Consider the following 25,331-nt stretch of genomic DNA (forward strand, 5'->3'; position numbering starts at 1 on the left):
AGTAAAGACAGGACGATACTTGTCACTTGGGCATGAGTGATGCCAAGATGAGACCTGTCACCTGGACCTGTCACCTGGGCATGAGTAATGCCAGGACGAAACCTGTCACCTGGCATGAGTAAAGCCCGGATGAGACATGTCATCTATACATGATGGATGCCAGCGAGTAATGCCAGGATTAGACATGTAACCTGGGCATGGGTAATGCCAGGATGAGACCTGTCACCTGGGCATGGGTAATGCCAGGATGAGACCTGTCACCTGGGCATGAGTAATGCCAGGATCAGACATGGCATGACGATTGCCCCTGGTGTATAGAAGGGGCGGCTTGAGCTGGGCACGGAGTTACACCCATCTGTGTCGCACGTTTCATAGCAGACCTCCGTCTTCTGGTTCTCCATCAGCTGGCTCCGGCAGATGGTGTGCATGTCCACGTAGCTGCAGTCGCGGAACACAACCCGACCTGTTTGGAGGAGACAATTGCTATGGCATTACATGTGCAGAGAGTGATCATGGTTGAGCGATTGAGTTCGGTTTGTGCCGTTTGAAACAATATTTCACTTAAACCATGGCGTGTCAGCTTGATGAGAAAGAACATGATGCAGGTCGTTTGTTTGTTTGCTATTTAACGCCGAACTCAGCAATATTCCAGACGGCAGTCTGTAAATAATCGAATTTGGACCAGACAATAATACATGGATTGACATCATGAGCAGTGATCCACGCAATTGGGATACGACGACATGCATCAACCAAATTCAGCAAGCCTGACCATCCGACCCCGTTTGTCGCCTCTTACGACACGCATCGTCACCTTTTACGGCAAGCATGGGTTGTATGGGTTCACGGGACTGAAACAGGTCGTCTTCTCTGCACAGCGACATGCGGTGGGGACTGACTGCCTGTGACCCTTGATCATGGCTGAACTGTATTTCAGGTATAGCACTGCATCATCTTAATGAGGAAGGAAAGCATAGATGACCCAGAATGCAGTCGTTTACCACAAAACTCGAAAGTATGAGTAGGGTGTTGACAAATGAATGGTCATAATAGGGGCGAATCTAGGACTCGACACCACGTCAAGCGGATCCTAACTACTAAGGGAGGCAACTCTGCACAGCTACAGATGCGGGCTTCAGCATATATTACTTGCGTCATGAAACGGAAGTACACTGGCCGATGTAAAGAGAACAATAATGATAATGTATCAAAGCAAAACGACACATTTATTATCCAGTCGGTTCTATGTCTTCAGAACCCTCACCCGACTTTACACATACACCAGTTTCACACATGTACCAGTTTCACACAACTCCCTGAATATACCTCGCATTGCTCAACAGCATTTGACACGGAGATAACACCTGACACTATCGACATGGAGATGCGGGGGTTCCTGTAACGTGTACCTGTTCTGATAGTGCCGGAGTACGTCACACAAAACTGTGCTCCTTGATACAGGCCCATACAATCTGTCGGCTCCACCCTCCCGCTCGCACAGGGCCGGGTGTGGATTGACGTGCACTGGGCACACTTCAGGCTCAGCACTGAAAACATACAAGAAGAATTAAAACATTATATTTATGTGGCGTCCATGGTCCTCCATGACCAGTTAGTCCGTCAGTGTATCAACTACATTGCTACATGGCAGTGTATTCTGTACATGGCGTATTGTTTAACAGTGGTTGAAGCTGTATTGCATTGTTTCTGTTGGGATCCGGTAGACGCTCAATTGTATTGTGTGTGGACAGTGATCAGTCGTCAGGAAGTTACTATATTTAGATGTTATTGTCTAGTGTAAACTTCCGGCCCTGTATACCGCGGACGGTGATAGTATGTTATGGAAACTTCTTTAATGTTCCATTACCGTTAGAGTGATGAGGGTACTATATAGAAATTTGCAGCTGTTTGTCAGGGTGTATATATAGTGAGACAAGAGCGCGTTTACATATCTATCGAGCATTTCATCACGTTTGAACCAGCTTCCATGTGAGGATCGCTCATCATCTCTGATGCCCTGCCCAGCTCATCTCGGAAGCTTGACCACCGTCGCCGCTGGGTGAATATACATTATTATCCCTGACTTTTGCTATCACCACTGTATTTGTGTATTTGATACTAATCATTGCCATCATATATTGCCATTGAATATTGTACTACAACTCTGTGGTTTACTGCTATATTGTAACTGCTGTGCAGTAATTTGTAATCATTTGTAAACTTAGTGAATTTTTGTAATATACTTGTTTATGATATACCACGTGTTGGTTGCTTGTTAGTTTCACACTAAGTTATATCCCTAATACTCCTTGTGCCCCACGTCCTGATAGTGTTGACAGGCAGCGTAAAAATATACCTCCTCACTCCAAACAGAATCTAGTTAAGCCTTGGACATTCATTTTCTGGGTTTGCAGCTAGACCTGCTTGAACACAGGACATGATTGTTACTGTCACTTTTGGTCCGTAGAATAGCTCTTCAGCAACCCATGCTTGCCGTAAAAGGCGACTATGCTTGTCGTAAGAGGCGACTGACCGGATCGGGTGGTCAGGCTCGCTGACTTGGTTGATGTCATGATGTCATTCATTTGATTGTCTGGTCCACACTCGATTATTTACAGACCGCCGTCATATAGCTTGACTATTGCTGAGTGCGGCGTTAAACAACAAACAAACTGTCACTTTTATTAAGTGTCAATGTAGCCAAATTAAGGTGAGGTGAAATGGGGTTTAACGTCGCGTCTAGGATTATTGCACTTATATAGCGACGTGCATGTACGTGTGTGATTGTGTGGCTGCTTGTACTAGTCCGGTCTGATGCCGATTTATAGTGCTAGGACACTGAGATACCATGCCGCAGTTTAACATGAATACCCCACTCAGACACAGTATACTGACTCCGAGCCGACCAGTCCTTGTTTTAGCCCCTTATTGCCGAGCACCAGACAGGGTAACAACAAGTACCATCTTTCAACGTCTTTTGGTATGAGTGAGTGAGTGAGTGAGTTTGGTTTAACGCCGCTTTTAACAGTATTCCAGTTATATCGCGGTGTGTCAGCTTAATGTGGGAGGAAAGCCCGAAGTGATGCAGGTCTCAGACGTTTACTACTTCGGTGAAACCCACGAGCACGGGTATGGTGCTGACAAACCTAGAAACATAATCAGGGCGAACCGGGATTCGAACCCACAATCATAGGTTTCTGGCGTGCCCAAGGGACGCAACTCTGCACAGCGAATCGCGGCGCCTTAGACGACTGGGCCACCCGTGCCCCCTCTTTTGGTATGACGCGGCCGGGGATCGAACCCCTGACCTTTCGCTCTCCGGGCGGACGCTCTACCACTAGACCACGGAGGCAGTCGCAGCACTAACTGTGCACTTGCATACTCATGCTATCCATTCAGCATTCCAGTCAGTATATTACATATTTACTTACCAGAAAGTCATGTTTTCCTTAATGTTGAAAATGGTTTTTTTTAGTTTGTGTCACTACACGCAACTTCACAGAGTCAGAACGTTAGATTGTATCACAGCACATACCTACACAGAGTCAGAACGTTAGCTTGTATCACAGCACATACCTACACACAGTCAGAACGTTAGCTTGTGTCACAGCACATACCTACAGTCAGAACGTTAGCTTGTGTCACAGCACATACCTACATAGAGTCAGAACGTTAGCTTGTGTCAAAGCACATACCTACAGTCAGAACGTTAGCTTGTGTCACAGCACATACCTACACAGAGTCAGAACGTTAACTTGTAACACAGCACATACCTACACACAGTCAGAACGTTGGCTTGTATCACAGCACATACCTACACAGTCAGAACGTTAGCTTGTGTCACAGCACATACCTACACAGAGTCAGAACGTTAGCTTGTGTCACAGCACATACCTACACAGTTAGAAGGTTAGCTTGTGTCACAGCACATACCTACACAGTTAGAAGGTTAGCTTGTGTCACAGCACATACCTACACAGTCAGAATGTTAGCTTGTGTCACAGCACATACCTACACAGTCAGAAAGTTAACTTGTGTCACAGCACATACCTACACACAGTCAGAACGTTAACTTGTATCACAGTACATACCTACACAGTTAGAAGGTTAGCTTGTGTCACAGCACATACTTACACAGTCAGAACGTTAGCTTGTGTCACAGCACATACCTACACAGTCTGAACGTTAGCTTGTGTCACAGCACATACCTACACAGTCAGAACGTTAGCTTGTATCACAGCACATACCTACACACAGTAAGAACGTTAGCTTGTGTCACAGTCAGAACGTTAGCTTGTGTCACAGCACATACCTACAGTCAGAACGTTAGCTTGTGTCACAGCACATACCTACACAGAGTCAGAACGTTGGCTTGTGTCACAGCACATACCTACACAGAGTCAGAACGTTAACTTGTATCACAGCACATACCTACACACAGCCAGAACTTTAGCTTGTGTCACAGCACATACCTACACAGTCAGAACGTTAGCTTGTGTCACTGCACATACCTACACACAGTCAGAACGTTAGCTTGTGTCACAGCACATACCTACACAGAGTCAGAACGTTAACTTGTATCACAGCACATACCTACACACAGCCAGAACTTTAGCTTGTGAACGTTGGCTTGTATCACAGCACATACCTACACAGTCAGAACGTTAGCTTGTGTTACAGCACATACCTACACAGAGTCAGAACGTTAGCTTGTGTCACAGCACATACCTACAGTCAGAACGTTAGCTTGTATCACAGCACATACCTACACACAGTCAGAACGTTAGCTTGTGTCACAGCACATACCTACAGTCAGAACGTTAGCATGTGTCACAGCACATACCTACACAGAGTCAGAACGTTACCTTGTGTCACAGCACGTACCTACAGTCAGAACGTTAGCTTGTGTCACATCACATACCTACACAGAGTCAGAACGTTAGCTTGTGTCACAGCACATACCTACACAGAGTCAGAACGTTAGCTTGTGTCACAGCACATACCTACACAGAGTCAGAACGTTAGCTTGTGTCACAGCACATACCTACAGTCAGAACGTTAGCTTGTATCACAGCACATACCTACACACAGTCAGAACGTTAGCTTGTGTCACAACACATACCTACAGTCAGAACGTTAGCTTGTGTCGTAGCACATACCTACACAGAGTCAGAACGTTAGCTTGTATCACAGCACATACCTACACACAGTCAGAACGTTAGCTTGTATCACATCACATACCTACACGCAGTCAGAACGTTAGCTTGTGTCACAGCACATACCTACACAGAGTCAGAACGTTAGCTTGTGTCACAGCACATACCTACAGTCAGAACGTTAGCTTGTATCACAGCACATACCTACACACAGTCAGAACGTTAGCTTGTGTCACAGCACATACCTACAGTCAGAACGTTAGCTTGTGTCGTAGCACATACCTACACAGAGTCAGAACGTTAGCTTGTGTCACAGCACATACCTACAGTCAGAACGTTAGCTTGTGTCACAGCACATACCTACACAGAGTCAGAACGTTAGCTTTGGTCACAGCACATACCTACAGTCAGAACGTTAGCTTGTGTCACAGCACATACCTACACAGAGTCAGAACGTTAACTTGTATCACATCACATACCTCCACACAGCCAGAACTTTAGCTTGTGTCACAGCACATACCTACACAGTCAGAACGTTAACTTGTATCACAGCACATACCTACACAGTTAGAAGGTTAGCTTGTGTCACAGCACATACTTACACAGTCGGAACGTTAGCGTGTGTCACAGCACATACCTACACAGTCAGAACGTTAGCTTGTGTCACAACACATACCTACAGTCAGAACGTTAGCTTGTATCACAGCACATACCTACACACAGTCAGAACGTTAGCTTGTGTCACAGCACATACCTACACAGTCAGAACGTTAGCTTGTGTCACAGCATATACCTACACAGTCAGAACGTTAACTTGTGTCACAGCACATACCTACACAGAGTCAGAACGTTAACTTGTATCACAGCACATACCTACACAGTCAGAACGTTAGCTTGTATCACAGCACATACCTACACAGAGTCAGAACGTTAACTTGTATCACAGCACATACCTACACAGTTAGAAGGTTAGCTTGTGTCACAGCACATACCTACACAGTCAGAAGGTTAGCTTGTGTCACAGCACATACCTACACAGTCAGAACGTTAACTTGTGTCACAGCACATACCTACACACAGTCAGAACGTTAACTTGTATCACAGCACATACCTACACAGTTAGAAGGTTAGCTTGTGTCACAGCACATACCTACACAGTCAGAACGTTAGCTTGTGTCACAGCACATACCTACACAGTCAGAAAGTGAGCTTGTGTCACAGCACATACCTACATTCAGAACGTTAGCTTGTATCACAGCACATACCTACACACAGTAAGAACGTTAGCTTGTGTCACAGTCAGAACGTTAGCTTGTGTCACAGCACATACCTACACACAGTTTGAACGTCAGCTTGTGTCACAGCACATACCTACACAGTCAGAACGTTAGCTTGTATCACAGCACATACCTACACAGTCAGAACGTTAGCTTGTGTCACAGCACATACCTACACAGTCACAACGTTAGCTTGTATCACAGCACATACCTACACAGTCAGAACGTTAGCTTGTGTCACAGCACATACCTACACAGAGTCAAAACGTTAACTTGTATCACAGCACATACCTACACACAGTCAGAACGTTAGCTTGTATCACAGCACATACCTACACAGTCAGAACGTTAGCTTGTATCACAGCACATACCTACACACAGTCAGAACGTTAGCTTGTGTCACAGCACATACCTTCAGTCAGAACGTAAGCTTGTGTCACAGCACATACCTACACAGAGTCAGAACGTTAGCTTGTGTCACAGCACATACCTACACGCAGCCAGAACTTTAGCTTGTGTCACAGCACATACCTACACAGTCAGAACGTTAGCTTGTGTCACTGCACATACCTACACAGAGTCAGAACGTTAGCTTGTGTCACAGCACATACCTACACAGAGTCAGAACGTTAACTTGTATCACAGCACATACCTACACACAGCCAGAACTTTAGCTTGTGAACGTTGGCTTGTATCACAGCACATACCTACACAGTCAGAACGTTAGCTTGTGTTACAGCACATACCTACACAGAGTCAGAACGTTAGCTTGTGTCACAGCACATACCTACAGTCAGAACGTTAGCTTGTATCACAGCACATACCTACACACAGTCAGAACGTTAGCTTGTGTCACAGCACATACCTACAGTCAGAACGTTAGCTTGTGTCACAGCACATACCTACACACAGTCAGAACGTTAGCTTGTGTCACAGCACGTACCTACACAGAGTCAGAACGTTAGCTTGTGTCACAGCACATACCTACACACAGTCAGAACGTTAGCTTGTGTCACAGCACATACCTACAGTCAGAACGTTAGCTTGTATCACAGCACATACCTACACACAGTCAGAACGTTAGCTTGTGTCACAGCACATACCTACAGTTAGAACGTTAGCTTGTGTCGTAGCACATACCTACACAGAGTCAGAACGTTAGCTTGTGTCACAGCACATACCTACACACAGTCAGAACGTTAGCTTGTATCACAGCACATACCTACACACAGTCAGAACGTTAGCTTGTGTCACAGCACATACCTACACAGAGTCAGAACGTTAGCTTGTGTCACAGCACATACCTACAGAGTCAGAACGTTAGCTTGTGTCACAGCACATACCTACACAGAGTCAGAACGTTAGCTTGTATCACAGCACATATCTACACACAGTCAGAACGTTAGCATGTGTCACAGCACATACCTACAGTCAGAACGTTAGCTTGTGTCACAGCACATACCTACACAGAGTCAGAACGTTAGCTTGTGTCACAGCACATACCTACAGTCAGAACGTTAGCTTGTGTCACAGCACATACCTACACAGAGTCAGAACGTTAGCTTTGGTCACAGCACATACCTACAGTCAGAACGTTAGCTTGTGTCACAGCACATACCTACACAGAGTCAGAACGTTAACTTGTATCACATCACATACCTACACACAGCCAGAACTTTAGCTTGTGTCACATACCTACACACAGTCAGAACGTTAGCTTGTGTCACAGCACATACCTACACACAGTCAGAACGTTAGCTTGTATCACAGCACATACCTACACACAGTCAGAACGTTAGCTTGTGTCACAGCACATACCTACACAGAGTCAGAACGTTAGCTTGTGTCCCAGCACATACCTACAGAGTCAGAACGTTAGCTTGTGTCACAGCACATACCTACACAGAGTCAGAACGTTAGCTTGTATCACAGCACATATCTACACACAGTCAGAACGTTAGCATGTGTCACAGCACATACCTACAGTCAGAACGTTAGCTTGTGTCACAGCACATACCTACACAGAGTCAGAACGTTAGCTTGTGTCACAGCACATACCTACAGTCAGAACGTTAGCTTGTGTCACAGCACATACCTACACAGAGTCAGAACGTTAGCTTTGGTCACAGCACATACCTACAGTCAGAACGTTAGCTTGTGTCACAGCACATACCTACACAGAGTCAGAACGTTAACTTGTATCACATCACATACCTACACACAGCCAGAACTTTAGCTTGTGTCACATACCTACACACAGTCAGAACGTTAACTTGTATCACAGCACATACCTACACAGTTAGAAGGTTAGCTTGTGTCACAGCACATACCTACACAGTCAGAACGTTAGCTTGTGTCACAGCACACACCTACACAGTCAGAAAGTGAGCTTGTGTCACAGCACATACCTACACACAGTCAGAACGTTAACTTGTATCACAGCACATACCTACACAGTTAAAAGGTTAGCTTGTGTCACAGCACATTCCTACACACAGTAAGAACGTTAGCTTGTGTCACAGTCAGAACGTTAGCTTGTGTCACAGCACATACCTACACACAGTCAGAACGTCAGCTTGTATCACAGCACATACCTACACACAGTCAGAACGTTAGCTTGTATCACAGCACATACCTACACAGTCAGAACGTTAGCTTGTGTTACAGCACATACCTACACAGAGTCAGGACGTTAGCTTGTATCACAGCACATACCTACACACAGTCAGAACGTTAGCTTGTGTCACAGCACATACCTACAGTCAGAACGTTAGCTTGTGTCACAGCACATACCTACACAGAGTCAGAACGTTAGCTTGTGTCACTGCACATACCTACACAGAGTCAGAACGTTAGCTTGTGTCACAGCACATACCTACACAGAGTCAGAACGTTAACTTGTATCACAGCACATACCTACACACAGCCAGAACTTTAGCTTGTGTCACAGCACATACCTACAGTCAGAACGTTAGCTTGTGTCACAGCACATACTTACACACAGTCAGAACGTTAGCTTGTGTCACAGCACATACCTACACAGTCAGAACGTTAGCTTGTATCACAGCACATACCTACACACAGTCAGAACGTTAGCTTGTGTCACAGCACATACCTACACAGTCAGAACGTTAGCTTGTGTCACAGCACATACCTACAGAGTCAGAACGTTAGCTTGTATCACAGCACATACCTACACACAGTCAGAACGTTAGCTTGTGTCACAGCACATACCTACACAGTCAGAACGTTAGCTTGTGTCACAGCACATACCTACAGTCAGAACGTTAACTTGTGTCACAGCACATAGCTACACAGTCAGAACGTTAGCTTGTATCACAGCATATACTTACACAAGAGTCAGAACGTTAGCTTGTGTCCCAGCACATACCTACACACAGTCAGAACGTTAGCTTGTATCACAGCACATACCTACACACAGTCAGAACGTTAGCTTGTATCACAGCACATACTTACACAAGAGTCAGAACGTTAGCTTGTGTCACAGCACATACCTACACACAGTCAGAACGTTAGCTTGTATCACAGCACATACCTACACAGTCAGAACGTTAGCTTGTGTCACAGCACATACCTACACAGTCAGAACGTTAGCTTGTGTCACAGCACATACCTACACACAGTCAGAACGTTAGCTTGTGTCACTCTCGTTTGGGAAAATCTAATTGTGTAATAGTGGTGCCCCACGACGTATTTTTGGGCCGCTTCTTTGAGCAACTAGAAGTGCGACTTTAACGACCACAGGCTCCAAACCGATCAAAACCAACTGATCACGGCCGGCATTGGGAGGAATCCAAATTGCAACTGAAATGCTAGTTTCACTAGTTCTGACATCATAAGCATCGATCCACGCAATTTGGGTCGATGACATGCTTCAAACAAGTCAGCGAGCCTGACTAACGGGATCGGGTGGTCAGGCTCACTGACTTGGTTGATGCATGTCATCGATCCAAATTGCGTGGATCACTGCTCATGATGTCAATCCATGGATTATCTGGTCCAGATTTGATTATTTACAGACCGCCGTGATATAGTTTGAATATTGCTGACTTCGGCGTTACAAAGCAAACAAACAAACGACCTGCATCACGTTCTTTCTCATCAAGCTGACACGCCGTGGTTTAAGTGAAATATTGCGTGGGTCCATGCTCATGATGCCAATCACTGGATGGTCTGGTCCAGACGCGTTTATTTACAGACCGGCGTCATATAGCTGGAATATTGCGGAATGCGGCGTTAAACAACAAACCAACCAACCTAATGCTTCGCCAGCAATATGATTATTGGCTACAACGAACAAACAAACAAACAACAAACTACATGCGGGGGGTTCAGTCGGTATTCGGTTTACATTTAATTAATTAAATATTACTCGTCCAGTGCTGCCCGGGGTCCTCCGACTGCAAACAGAGGGCGCTGACATAACGTGTTTCCACGTTTGATTGAGAGACCAGAACTTGCTGTTATTGGCGGCAACGGAATGGGCCGAGTGGACCCGAATGATACCATCGACAGAACTCTTTAAGCAAGATGTTCGTACCGCAAGATGACGAGCTACGTAGTGATGATGGCTGATGAACGTGTTCATTAACATAAAGTAAAATAATACATTAATTTTCATAATTGTCCTATATTTTGCCATTACCGATTACACTAGTTTCGTAACTGCAAGCTTTCATGCAGGAACCACGGGTGCCCTCACGAATATAAAACGGGTCCCCTATGCGTCAACTCGTTCAGGTCGAGAACGTCAGTTAGTCATTTCATTTTGGAAATGGATATGACAGGGACAGGTCGGACCTGTGATAACAGCGCTGATCGAGACGGGGCAGTCCTGCCTGGGTGACTCATGGACTGGCGCGGCCTGCAGTACACCGTGCACTTGTAGGTCACATCTCATTACCGAGCAGCGGTGTACAAATGGAAGTGTGTGGTGGTCGGGTAGACTGACATTTAGTCCCAAAATTAAGTTATCTTATTTAGAAATATATATAATCTAGCAAAAAAAAAACAGACATGAAAGAACATAGAGCTGAGGCTATCTAGACTTGCCAAAGCATTCTGGACTCGAGTTATATATATTGGATATATTTTTTTATTTATTCTCGAGGACGAGGCGAGAGAAGTGACGCATTTCGAACGGGTTTTTAAGTTAAGCCATTGCTAGCAGTCTAGCTTGAGAAGAAAGTGATTTCTTGATAATGGGCAGGAGAATAGACGTAAACACGATTGCTCTAGCGCTGACAGACCAAGGATCGTGAACTAAGCGAATTTGGGAACGGTGGTTCCTGGCACAGCCAAGGGGCGTAACTCAGGGTCGCGCTACCATTCTCCCTAAGAACATGAGAAATAAACGTTGAGTTTGAGGACTGTATAAAATTATTTTATGGAGCGTCTAATATTATGGTCGTTTGGGAACGGCTACTGTTTCACTCATCGACTTATCCCATAATTCAACCCTACTAGTATGCATATTAATTGTTCATCCTACGGTTTAATGACAAATCCCGAAATGATGTCAAAACAAAGAGTATAAAATAATTCCAATAAATTGCGCACCCCACAATCGTTTTGCACCGGATTTCGACTTTTGCACCTCGAGTAATTCCTCCTCCCTAGTAAGTCAACTTTGGAAGAGTGAGTATGGTTTTACGCAGCTTTTAGCAATATTCCAGCAATATCATGGCGGTGGACGCCAGAAATGGGCTTCACACATTGTACCCGTGTCGCTTTAACCACTAGGCTACCCGACCGTCCCCAAGTTTGGAAGAAAAGTCACGAGAAACAAAAATACTTTTTAATTGGCCAAACAGAGAAACAATAACCATCAACGCAGGAACACATTCACCTTCCTTGGAAAGATATTTTCATTGGGAATAATACATGGATAGATCGATGACAAATATGTATCTCAGCTATTAGGTTTACGGATAATGTTATACTCACTAGAGGAATCGATAAAAAACCATTTGTGGTCCTGCAACATGTGGTTTGTGGACTTGAATACGCTGATAGAGTGTGTCGCGGATGACGGAGCATGCGCAATGCCGGGATGATATGTCATGATGATAGATACGATTAGTGTGTGTTGTAATTCCGTGGTTTATGCTGTAAAATCTCAAAACTTTAAAACACAAATCAATGTCGTATTTTAAACCCGGAAACAGTTAAATTCTAAGAGGTCGCGCTGCATGACGACAATTTCAACATCACTGCATTAGACAGACGCCTTTACATAAACATGTATCACGTGCCAATATGCATGCAAGCTGCACTGTTTATTGGAAATGTCCGCACATATCATACACATACATTTCATGTTTATTTTCCCATACATCGTCTGTCACCAGGTCATGCACTCTGTGACGTCACTCCACTATTTGGAGCGCCGAGTTATAATTACAGGAAATCACCCACGGCCAAAGAAAAACACTTCCCACAATAACAGGCTCTGGCCTCTCGACTGAACATTTACTGGGTCCATAGCGATAATATTGATACAGTCCCGATTTTTCTAACATTGAATGTCAGCGTTGGATGCCGTATGATGTCAAGCAAGCAAATTGTAGATGAGATTGTCCTAATGTATTGATGATAATGTACTATCATTCCATAATAATTAGGTGGCTTAATTACATAATTCATTATGAGAAACAATTTTAAAACGATTTAATGCAACACAGACATGATATTAGTTTTTTAGCAAAATAATTACCTTTAATTGTTTTAGCTTGTGCGCCAAATATATACTATGATTTGTGCAGTTTTCTGTTGTACTCTATATGACGGGTTCTTAAAATGCTGTGCGTAAATATCTGTTACTGTTAATCAATGTCTTGTCTAACGCTGTCTGTATCAAGTTTCACCTCACTTGGTGTAGAGATAATGTGGAGATACTGTGAAGAACTCAAGTGAACTCTATCGCTATAGAAGTATGTGAAAAGTGTCATAGAATAATAATCAACTAACGTCCGATCGTTTCTTAATCGATCAGACCACTCGTCATTGGGCTTACACTATTCGGAAAGCTCCAACATGCCGATACAATACATGCATTTTCACGAATGTGACACAATGGTTTCATATCGGCAATTGGTTGCATACATAGAAGATAAACACTAAGTCTTTATAACGCACACGAAAGAATGTCAAACAGTTCTTCGGTGAGAGACGTTACATATTACAGAATTGGCATGTTGTCAAATTCACTACATTCTAAGCGAGGCGATAATATGTTTGCCTACTTACCTGATGCGATGCGAACACAGACAGTTAAGATCAATACTGCAACACGTGGTAGAGCAGACATGACGCCTTGAAGTCAGGGCTGTGGATCCCGTGATCTCGCCGCAGCACGTGCATCAGCACGCGATGTCAGTTGCACGTGCGTAACTGTAAACACTGCTTTGAAGTGTGAGATCAGACAACATGCCAGTTACCAGTGCGCGGTAGGTTGACTGGTCGGACGGGTTGCTGTCCCGAGAGAAGCGTGAAAGTCGGGCGACTGTTGCATGCACGCTGTTGTGGAATTGGGACGGTGAAAACGGCAAGTCAATTAAAGGTGTATTTCCCACAATGATAATGTAGTTCCTAAAGTACGTGATCGAAAAAGGCCAACTGAAACAATATACTTCCGTATCGTGACTTTCATTGCAAGGTTGCTTTGTTATTTTTTCATCACTTGGTTAAGATTACAAATCTAAATATATAAACGTGAGGTTCGTCCGTCTTATATACCACGTGATCTACTTTAGCCACGCCCACTGATGCCATATATATATATATATATATATATATATATATATATACATTACCTACTTGTAAATCGGGTTTACATACTACCTATTCCTCGTGATGCATTTAATCAATGTTTGAAACTTAAACACACACAATCATATACTGAACTAAAAAAAAATCGTGAATATTTTTGGGTACATGATTGTTTAGTGACGACTCAGTACACAGTACCCTAACACTGTCCCAAAATTTTCATGAACGTTTTCTTTTTCAGTGTGTGTGTGTGTGTGTGTGTGTGTTTGTGTGTGTTTGTGTGTGTTTCTTACTAAGATAGCATGTATCATTAGAAATAAGTAACCCGCAATTCCGAGTTACAAGCCGGTCATTCTATAGGGTTTCTTGTGAGTGAGTGAGTGAGTTGGGTTTAACGCCGCTTTTAACACTATTCCAGTTATATCACGGCGTGTCAGCTTAATCTGGGAGGGTGTCTTTGGCTCAGTCAATCTATATTGATTTTTTGTAAGGACATCACATTAAACAGTTCGCAAACAATGAACACAATGACCTAGCCAAACAGCAAATGAAGCAAGGTTGTTGTTCAGTGTAAATTCCTGCAAATAGTTGCCTGACTATCATGTTCCTCTTCGTGTTAACATCCATTTCGTGATATCCCAAATTGGCTGTGGTAGAAGAGGCTGCATAGTTAATAGTTCTTGCTATAATATAATGTATGCTGCAGATATTGGGAGGATGTGTGCCTTTAATAAAGTCCCTCGTCGTCACTACACTACCTCAGTCTGAAAGGTTATCAAAAGGGAAGTAACCAATTTGTCCAAATTATTCAAACCACATAACGAGGAAGCTTTCAGTCGGCCGAGATAGGTTTAACAGGGGAGTTAATTCTTCCTAACTTGCTGATGGTCTAACGGTCCTGTGGTAGAGGTCCGACTAAGTGTGCTTTATGTTTGCTACTCCTCTTAAATACTCTAAACTGGAAACAGCAGTGACGGATCCAGAGGTGTGTGTGTGTGTGTGTGTCAAGGGGCACCCCAAGACCGACCCCTTTTCCCATAAAAACAAATCCTTCCATGATAACATATTGATCCGGTTGTGAAAGTAGAGGTAATAACGGTTTACATATCGTGCTTGTGATATTTTGTGTTTTGGGGTAGGCTTTTGCGTAGGCGTACCTCCGCCACTGAGACATGACGTATAATTAGCTTAATTATATCTGCCCTGTTATATTTTAAATGTGCAGTTGAAACCACAACGCGTCCGGCATGTCTATACCTGATACCAAAATATTTGTTCAACCATTTTTGAGACTTTTAACTCTTTTTTATTAATATATATAATTATGATTTCAAGACTTGGTGCAGAACTTCAAAACCATTGTTATTGTTGTTGATTTGTTGTTTAACGCTGCACTCAGCAATATCCTAGCTGTTTGATGGCGGTCTGTAAATAATCGGACCAGACAATCCAGTGATTGACATCTTAAGAATCGATCCACGCAATTGGGATACGATGACATGCATCAACCAAGTCAGCGAGCCTGACCACCCGATAGTCGCCTCTTACGACAAACATAGGTTGCTGAAAAACTATTCTACCCCGGATCTTCACGGGTCTCCAAAACCATTGAATATTTCTGGATGAAACTTGCTATACAGATCAGTCTAGTGATGAACTGGTGCCTTTTGATGATTTTGGATATTGCAAAATACTCAACAGCATTATCATTTTCTTCACTGAACGGAAGGTATCCAATGACAATGAACCTAAAGTGGGGTATAAATCGCCAAACTCCATTGCCGACCCGACCAGACCGGGGGGATATATCATCTCCTGATGACTCTTGTTTTAAACATATGGTGTTTTTTATTTAAAAATAATATGGACCCGTGAAGATTCCGGGGAAGAATAGGTCTTCAGCAACCCATGCTTGCCGTAAAAGGTGACTATGCTTGTCGTAAAAGGCGACTAACGGGATCGGGTGGTCAGGCTCGCTGACTTGGTTGATGCATGATTCATATGTGTTGTATTACAGAGTACGACCATATGTATATTTGTCTGTTCGTTTGCCTAATCACCCCGGCCTGAGACCCGGTTGAAAGACTTTAGTGTCTCCACAATAGAATCCACATCGTGGTTTTGTCTTCAAGATACGCTGATCATTGAGGTTATGGTAAAGATATGGAATGGCCATTATGTACTTGTGGACCACCGTTCTGTTTTGGAGTAGATGTCCGGCAAACTATGCTGGTCGTAAGTGACGTTCTTCCTTTGTTCTTTAACGCCACAATCAGCCATATTCCAGCTATATGACAGCGGCTCAAATAATCGAATCTGGACCAGACAATCCAGTGATTGACATCTTGAACATCGATCTACGCAATTGGGATAATGAATGAAATATGCATTGTGATAAATAGTATTGCCTCAAAGTCTGTGATGTCAGAGTGCTGAATACATTGTACGAAGGAATTGTGCGAAGGATAAAACCTGCAATATGTCGCACTCCAGCGCTTAAGTATATATAAACCAGGCTAAGGGCATTTAATGTACTTGTGATTGTCACCCATTACACCCAGGACTTCCCATTACGGGTCACGTCACAACGACCTTTCGCGAACTTTGACTGACCACTGAAATGACTAACAACAAGTCGACATCAGCCAATTAGAAAGCAGCTTTCTCGAGCTTTACGGCACTCGTTTCAACCTGGCGACTTCCATTTCAGACTACGCTTGAAAAATATGTTGACACAGTTCTCGATTACAATTTTGAAAACTGAACAAACGAACATTCCGGAATGTCTAATACATGGTTGCGATTGTGTGGCAGTGCTTCCCACGTACCGTGCAACGCCTCCTCCGTTCAAATGTTTATCCCACGGGAGTGAGATATAGACGGTCATTTTGACCGTACACCGTGTTAACGTTTTTCGAGTTTGCATGATTAGAAAACACATTTCGACTGTCACTTTGATTGGTCGGATGTAAGGTCGTTCTGACGTGACCCGTAATGGGATGTCTTCAGATCTTTGTTTAGCGACAGCGAGAACTAAGATCTGATTTTTATGAGATTGCCCGTGTGACGTTTACCTCTGTAACCACGCTCCTTACAGCGACAGCCCGTTCACGGAGTTCTCTATACTATAGCTTACACCAGTCAAAGCTCCCCACTGTGATAGTAACAACCATGCTAAGAGTTGAACTCGCAGCCGACTGACTGACCGTTATGTTTACAAACAAGTGACCGTCGTGATGCTGAACACGCTTACCCCAGGTTCATTATTTTCTTTATGCGTCAATTTGAATTTCTTCTATCATGTAATTGGTTTAGTAAAAATGTGAGGGGGAAGTTGGGTGAATTTCGTTTCGTCTGGAATCTCATCCATCTCATCAAACAAACAAAAAAGTAAATTCATCTGGGAAACTTGGTCAGTCGTAAAACTTTTCAAAATTCACAAAGATGACATTCCCAAAGACATAAACAAAAGTATAAACTTACTGCATTTGGGGTTAGAGGGTAAATTTTAAGATTCTAGTAATGGCGCTTCCATACCGGCGGCAACGATGTTATCGAGAGTGTGCAAAGGTGTCACGCCCTGAGTAGGAGCTTGCCGCTGAAACATTGAAAGGGAGGTAACTGTTGGCAAACTATGTGTTACTACACTCGCGCAGACCGTCCGCCGATTTTGTTTTTCATGTTAGGCTGCTGTCATTACTGCTGATACACCTATATGTGAGTCCAGCCATGTTCTGAATCAATAGGGGGTGTAAGTAGGTCACGGGACTACGCGAGACATAGCGTTATTTAGTACTTCCGGTGACAAACAACGTCTCGCGGCAATGGCGACAGCAGTGTCACGTCGGACAGGGCCCGGCGAATCATATTTGGAACACGCAGGTGTAACTTAGAAAAACATGACACTGTCACAGGCATTAAAACACTCGAGATGGGGAACATGAATAGCAAGTGTTGGCTTGTCAAAGCAGTTGCAGTGTTGTCAAGACGTCCTATGGTCGATGTGAAACTGGCCGCTACCCATTCATAAATATTGAGGTAAGTTTTTTGCACACTTCTGATAAGTTGGTATACTTGTCAGTGTTGTTAAGGCAATACTTGTCGGTTCATGGTTCATCATCACACGTACAATGGTGATGGCGTTGTAAAATAAGCATAAACATTCGTTCTGAAGGTATTTCAATATGCTCTCGGTTTATGCACCATACAATGTTATGGCAAATTTACATTACATCTATCCTTAACCTTTTCCAATAATAAATGTTCAGCTCTGATAAGGAACGTCACAGAATTATATTTGTAGGTCCAGGGGAGATGACACAAACTATAGTCATATTTAAAGAAGGCCTATCATGTGCATGTTGGCAATGCAAATTTTGTCAATACTTAATGTTGTGCAAGGAGACTTATGGGGGTGCCTGTGTAAATAAATAAGGATATGTGCCAATATCACGATGATAGTGTTATGTGCACTGAAAAATCAGGTTTTATTCACACAAAAAAAATATTAATCTAATTTGTAAATAATGATGATTAAATCCTTGCAGTGTTTGTTTTTAAGATCTCTGAAAAGTAACCTCACTTAAATGTATTCTGTATGATGTGAATAGACTTGATCATACAACCCCATTTAGCATTTGTTTATCATATTCAGTTGAAGGTACAATGCACATGCTTAATTTATTAAGTATATCTTGATGTGGGCATTGTAAGAAATGACTGGTATTTTAGAAGTATATATTATATGATCTCATTAGTGTTATTTATCTTTTGCAGTTGGGCCATATTTCCATGTTTGAGGGGAGAAAGATTTCCTCATCTGACCCACGAGTAGATGCATATGGATCACCAGAATTACCTTGATGCCAAACATAACTGCACCTCAAGAGCATCTCGGACTATAACATATTTTTTGGAATATTTTGTGGTCAAGCATTGCATTGCCTATGAAAGAACAACTCTTGTTGTGTATACATGTGTAAACATATTAAAGTTCTATCTGAAGTACTGGTTCTGTAAATGATGTCTGTGACCATCAGAATACACCATATACACTGGACACTTGCTGGAACAGGACCTACTTGTCATCAACATGGTGTTGCAGAACATCTTGGGACTCTCCAGGTTCAGGTTTGGCATTTGGGAATATTTGCCATGAATGTTAAATACTTGTGACCTTGGAATAAAATTACTGAATAGATCTGAAGCTTATTTATTGTTTTTTGTCTGGGATAATGCCATACAAAAAAAGTTTTTTTTAATATTTCTGGTATCAGCCATGATACTGAATTGATATTGAATATAATATCATAACAATGCACATGGAATGTTTATGGGTCAAGAGTTTCCAAAAAAATACAACAGATGCTTACCAATGAAAATTTAACTTAACCAATGGCATGGCAATTGTTGCTTTGTGAAATGAATTCTTTGTTGAAATATCAACATGTCTTGTTTTTGCATCGCTGTTTTAGGGTCCAGCATGCAAATTACACTGATTCATAGAACAATAGCCAATAAACATTGACATTTCTTGACCAGATCTTAAAACAGATTGGTCCAAATGGATAGCGAAAAATGTGAAATGTCAGTTACCTCATTTGTTTGACTTGGATTTTGAGCAGAATATTTGAAATACACAAATATATGAAAAATAGGTGCAATTGTTTCTATCTCTGCATCAAGTCAATATGGTTGCACTAAATTTGTGTTCATCAGTGTTGATTTAGTGATAAGATGAATGTATTAATGTTTTGGACTTGTGGCAATTTTCTTTACTTGGTTCAATTGAGCCTCACAACCAGAAATATTAATTTAAAAAACCCTACCGTTCATCACAATTAATCCTGCTATCAATCACAGTCTGCAGTGTCATAACAATTATATTGCTGACAAGGTGTAACACTTTTATTTCTTCCCTCAGAATAACATTACACTTCATATAATAGTAAGAATCTTTCTTAATGTAGGAATTGTCATTGGTGATCGCCTACACAATTCAGTGTATTTGTCTTGCATTTTGGCCACTTCTGACTTGAAGTTACTGTGTGCTGGATGCTGCTTCGACTTTTGGTTGCTGTACAGCAGAAATTCACTCCTGCATAACCAAGAAAAAAAACATTCATGTTCTGCAACAACATAGAGCTAGACATCAAGTACATACACAGTGTAAAATTACCATTGTCCAACACCAGTTCTATTCATCACCGGACTTAACAAATAATGTTTACACAATTTGAAAAATAGGTATATCACTGTGAATATTCATATGGAATACTAACAGCAGTTACTTGTTGCACAAACCTGAAACCACCTAAGACTAAGAGGTCTTCAACTGAATTTCGCAAGTAAAATAAAAAAAATAATTTTGACTGACACAATTTCATTATGCCCATAATATTGTATATATAAATGGAATTCGAAATCAAGGGATATGTGTGTTTTACAGGTTAGGGTTTGATATATTTATTTCAAATACTAAATTATAGTCATCGATATAATGTATTGATTTGGTTTCATGGTTATTTGATTAACTATTGAGTGATTTGTGACACTATAATTTTGTTTATGTTTATAATAGAAGTTTCACATATATTCTTTTTTTGGTGCATGTTGAGAGGACATTTATTTAATTAGCGTAATTATTTTTGGGATTAATATATATATTGGCAGGGCTATGAAAATCTTTTTGGCCTGCATTAATGTGACTCATTCATCCAAAATAGGTAATTAAACTTTTAATTATTTCAATAAACCATTTTTGAGTGTGTGTGTGTGTGTGTCTTCCTTAATTTTTGTCATCCTTCACATTTAGATGAGAGTAAAACTTTAGTCCAAGCCTACCAAAGTGCAAACTCGGCATGTTATTATAACTATTCACATTAAATATACAAACTAATTTTGATAATTACACAACAATTTATGCATATGCTTTATACATTGCATAAACCCTCCTTCATAAAAACATATTTTGAAAATAAGTTTCTCATCAAAGCTAAAAAATGCCATAATGGAAAATTATTTACTTTATTAAAGGTGAGTGACAGAGCAAATATATATATATGACCAAATATAATGCATTTTTAAATTTAAGTTTCAAACATATGACTGGTTTATTAAATACTATAAATACTAAAAAAATAAATTAATAGAATATCCTAAAATATATTTCACGTTTAAAAATATGTTCATGCCATAAATTTTCCAAATTTCATCCCCCAAATCTTGCCTAATAATTTAATACCTATTCAAACTGTCAAAGGCACAGCTTCCTTGACACTGCTCATGCTGTCAGATACCAGAATACAATGGTAAGTTGGGTAATGTGGCCTACCTATTAGTAGTTACATCTTCATAAATAATCTAACATCAGAGAAACATGTAACACATCCTCGTAATCATAAAACACTGTCCACTGAGACTATAAATACGCGTCTGAACGATAGTACCGCACTGGTTGTTAAAATTATTTTAAAGGTAAAGAAAAGAACACATACCTTTACGAACGGTCCTATGGTTGTCAGTTGTCAATCATGAACCAATAAACCTTGCAGGAATGACAAATAACCGATCATATTATACCGAAATAAGTAAACTTTTACGACTGTCAACAGCGGTGACAACCATGCATGGTAGTATACTTGGTCCCGTCTACAGAGTTAGCTTTGGCGGTCGCGCATTTCGAAAGCAGAACTAGTTCATGAATATTGGCATGTCACCGGAAATGCTAGTACCGGAAGTAGCGCTTCGCGAGACTTACGGGCCCTATACTGCTTGTCTGCAATTACACAACGAATTACTATGTGAATGAAGGAGTGGGATTTTATATCACTTCGTGCAATATTGTATCACTATCAGATTCAGAGATGGGTAGCAGGAGTGCGCACCCCATCCCACCAACACCCTTTTAAAAGCATACATATGTGTTCACTGCTGAATGTTAAGAAGACACCCCCTTTAAGAAAAGTTTTATCTGCACATGTAACGCATCGATCGTTCTTATGTAAATGAGCTCGACCCACATCGTGTGTGTTATTAGAACTAGCGAATATTCTCTCTTCCCGTTGTAGTCACGATATCCTGCATTGTACTAGAGTCTGTGGCGATGATTATTATGTTAGTTTGCGCCGGTTCAGCGATATTACTGCTGTATCAAAACCTACAGCAACATCAAGGCCTATTAAAAGTCAGACCTGTGAACATCCAGGTTAGAATTAGTCGTCATCAAGCCTTGCTTGCCTTAAAAGACGACTATGCTTGTCGTAAGAGGCGAGTTACGCGATCAGGTGGCCAGGCTCGCTGACTTGGTTGATGCATGTCATCGCATCCCAATTGCGTGGATCGATGCTCATGAAGTCAATCACTGAATTGTCTGCTCCAGACTCGATTATTTTCAGACCGCCGTCATATAACTGGAATATTGCTGAGTGCTGCATGCCTATCGATCTGTGTCTTCGGGGCACGGTGACCCACGCGCAACCTTATGACGTAAGATAACAACCAGTTCCTGCAAGCACGAAGTACTGGGGACTTCTTCAAGAATAGCAACATTTTTCCTTGTATGCTTAAAACAATGGTACTAGCATCTGACATAGACTCATATAAATACATCCAGTAATGTTAATACTACCTTTTCATATCTGTTGGAAGACAATTTCAGGACTGAAACCGAAGCCATGATCGTTGGTCCTGTGTCAAGTTTATCGAATGTGACTCCGTATCAATTGGCAACTCAGTTGATCCATTTTCTATCCAGCTTATGCAATTGAGAAATAAGTCGGAGAAATATGCAACCCTGCTTCTTCCACAGAATTGGTCTTCAGCAACCCAACCCGTCGATACAGGCAGCTAACGGGATCGGCTTGTCAGACTCACTGACTTGGCTGATGCATGTCATCGCATCCAAATTGGACCGATGCTCCTGATGTCATGGATTGTCTAGTCCTAACTCCATTATCAACATGCTCAAGATGTCATGGATTGTCTAGTCCTAACTCCATTATCAACATGCTCATGATGTCATGGATTGTCTAGTCCTAACTCCCTTATCAACATGCTCATGATGTCATGGATTGTCTAGTCCTAACTCCATTATCAACATGCTCATGATGTCATGGATTGTCTAGTCCTAACTCCATTATCAACATGCTCATGATGTCATGGATTGTCTAGTCCTAACTCCCTTATCAACATGCTCATGATGTCATGGATTGTCTAGTCCTAACTCCATTATCAACATGCTCATGATGTCATGAATTGTCTAGTCCTAACTCCATTATCAACATGCTCATGATGTCATGGATTGTCTAGTCCTAACTCCATTATCAACATGCTCATGATGTCATGAATTGTCTTGTCCTAACTCCATTATCAACATGCTCATGATGTCATGGATTGTCTAGTCCTAACTCCATTATCAACATGCTCAAGATGTCATTGATTGTCTAGTCCTAACTCCATTATTAACAGACCGCCGTTACATAGCTGGAGCATTGCTGAGTGCGGCGCTAAACAACAAAAAGTAAACGATTTGGCTGATATTGTGTCATCGTATCCCGATGGCGTGGATACGTAGTTGCCCAAGTGGTTTGCCTGCTCCAGACTCGATTATATACTCGAATGCGGCGTTAAACAACCAGTACACTTACATCTTCGCAATATTGGCTCTATTCGACACCTCCTTGCGTTGGAGACAACAGAAGCCTTTGCCAGATATCTGATATTGTCTTGCATTGACTATTGCAACAGTTTGCTATCAATATCTCTCATGACCCCATCTTTCGACTCCACTGCAGCTCGTAGTGTTACAAAGACCATCAAGTATGACAGTATCACACCAGCACTGTCGTTTCCCTGGTTACCCGTGAGAGAGCAGAGGGGATACAGATTATGTCCGTGGCGTATCAGTGTGGGCAAGGATATACTCCCCATGATCTAACCTGCTCACTGTACGCTGAACCAACAGGGTCTTGCGTTCTAGGCAGAAGCATCTTCTCCAAGTCCCCAGATGGAGGCCTTCGATCTTTCAGCATGGCACTGCCACGAGTGGAACAATCTACTAGACTATCTTAGGACAGTGCCAACCTCAATCTTCTTTCAAAGCACAACTTACGACTTATCTTTTTAATTTGTCTTTTAACTGACATTGTATGCGCCATAAACATATTGTAGACGAGGAGTATGGCGCCCAATAAATGGACATTTTTTTCAGCTACAGCTCCAAAACCAGATATATTTTGTTTTATTAAATATTATAAGCCTGATTTTTTAAAAGAAAAACAATTTGCAACGATGACATTTTGTGGCAGGCAATTACTTTTGTTCCAACAGACTGAAGCATAAATTTTAATTTCAACAATTTTCGGGGACAATTTATTTTTGCCTTATAACGTGATATGCCTAAAAAAGAATGACGTGATGTGCCTAATAAGGTATGGCGTGATGTGCCTAATACGGTATGGCGTGATGTACCTAATAAGGTATGACTCGATGTGCCTAATAAGGAATGTCGTTATGTTCTAAACAACAAACAAACAAACAAAACAAATAAGGTTTGGTGTGATCTGCCTAATAAGGTATGACGTGATGTGCCAAATAAGGAATAACATAATGTACCTAATAAGGTATGACGTGATGTGCCAAATAAGGAATAACATGATGTACCTAATAAGGTTTGGCGTGATCTGCCTTATAAGGTATGACGTCATGCATACAAAAAGGAATGACATGAGGTCCCAAATACTAGTATGGTATGACGTGATGTGCCAAGTAAGGAATAACGTAATGTACCTAATAAGGTATGACATGATGTGCCAAATAAGGAATAAGATGGTGTACCTAAGAAGGTATGACGTGAAGTGCCTAAAAAGGTATGACGTGATGTACATAATAAGGTATGACGTCATGTGCCTAATAAGGTTCGACGTGATGTGTCTAACACGGTTTTACGTCATGTGCCTAATAAGGTATTACGTAATGTGCCTAATAAGATATTACCTGATGTGCCTAATAAGGTATGACTAACAAACCAATGTAGGACTAAGCATTAAAATTATTATTACGAATCACGACACAAAGATTTATGCAACGGATTTATTTGCGCGTTTAC

At 41.8% G+C, this 25,331-nt stretch overlaps 1 protein-coding gene across 2 annotated transcripts; it reads right to left on the reverse strand.

Annotated features, from left to right (window-relative positions):
• On the reverse strand, window positions 1-13,940 carry LOC139469824 (UPAR/Ly6 domain-containing protein bou-like). Of its 2 annotated transcripts, XM_071252126.1 has the most exons (4): window positions 13,703-13,940; window positions 1,410-1,547; window positions 262-463; window positions 1-191 (listed from the first exon to the last, which is right to left on the reverse strand). In XM_071252126.1, exons 1-4 carry the CDS (start codon window positions 13,761-13,763, stop codon window positions 179-181), a joined length of 414 nt encoding a protein of 137 aa, XP_071108227.1. In that variant the 5' UTR covers window positions 13,764-13,940; the 3' UTR covers window positions 1-178. The 2 variants fall into 2 exon arrangements, with proteins under 2 accessions (XP_071108227.1, XP_071108228.1); XM_071252127.1 differs by having other exon boundaries at window positions 1-463.
• Between the last annotated feature and the right edge of the window lie 11,391 nt (window positions 13,941-25,331).

This window comes from Haliotis cracherodii, unplaced genomic scaffold, assembly GCF_022045235.1.
Source record: "Haliotis cracherodii isolate W230 unplaced genomic scaffold, xgHalCrac1.p SCAF_2, whole genome shotgun sequence".
NCBI classification, from domain to species: domain Eukaryota; kingdom Metazoa; phylum Mollusca; class Gastropoda; order Lepetellida; family Haliotidae; genus Haliotis; species Haliotis cracherodii.

Coding starts and splice junctions, on each gene's coding strand:
- LOC139469824 (XM_071252126.1), bottom strand. CDS start 13,763: ATGTCTGCTCTACCACGTGTTGCAGTATTGATCTTAACTGTCTGTGTT. Junction 1,548..13,702: donor CTGTGTTCGCATCGCATCAG/GTAAGTAGGCAA, acceptor GTATGTTTTCAG/TGCTGAGCCTGAAGTGTGCC. Junction 464..1,409: donor CTCCGGCACTATCAGAACAG/GTACACGTTACA, acceptor TCCTCCAAACAG/GTCGGGTTGTGTTCCGCGAC.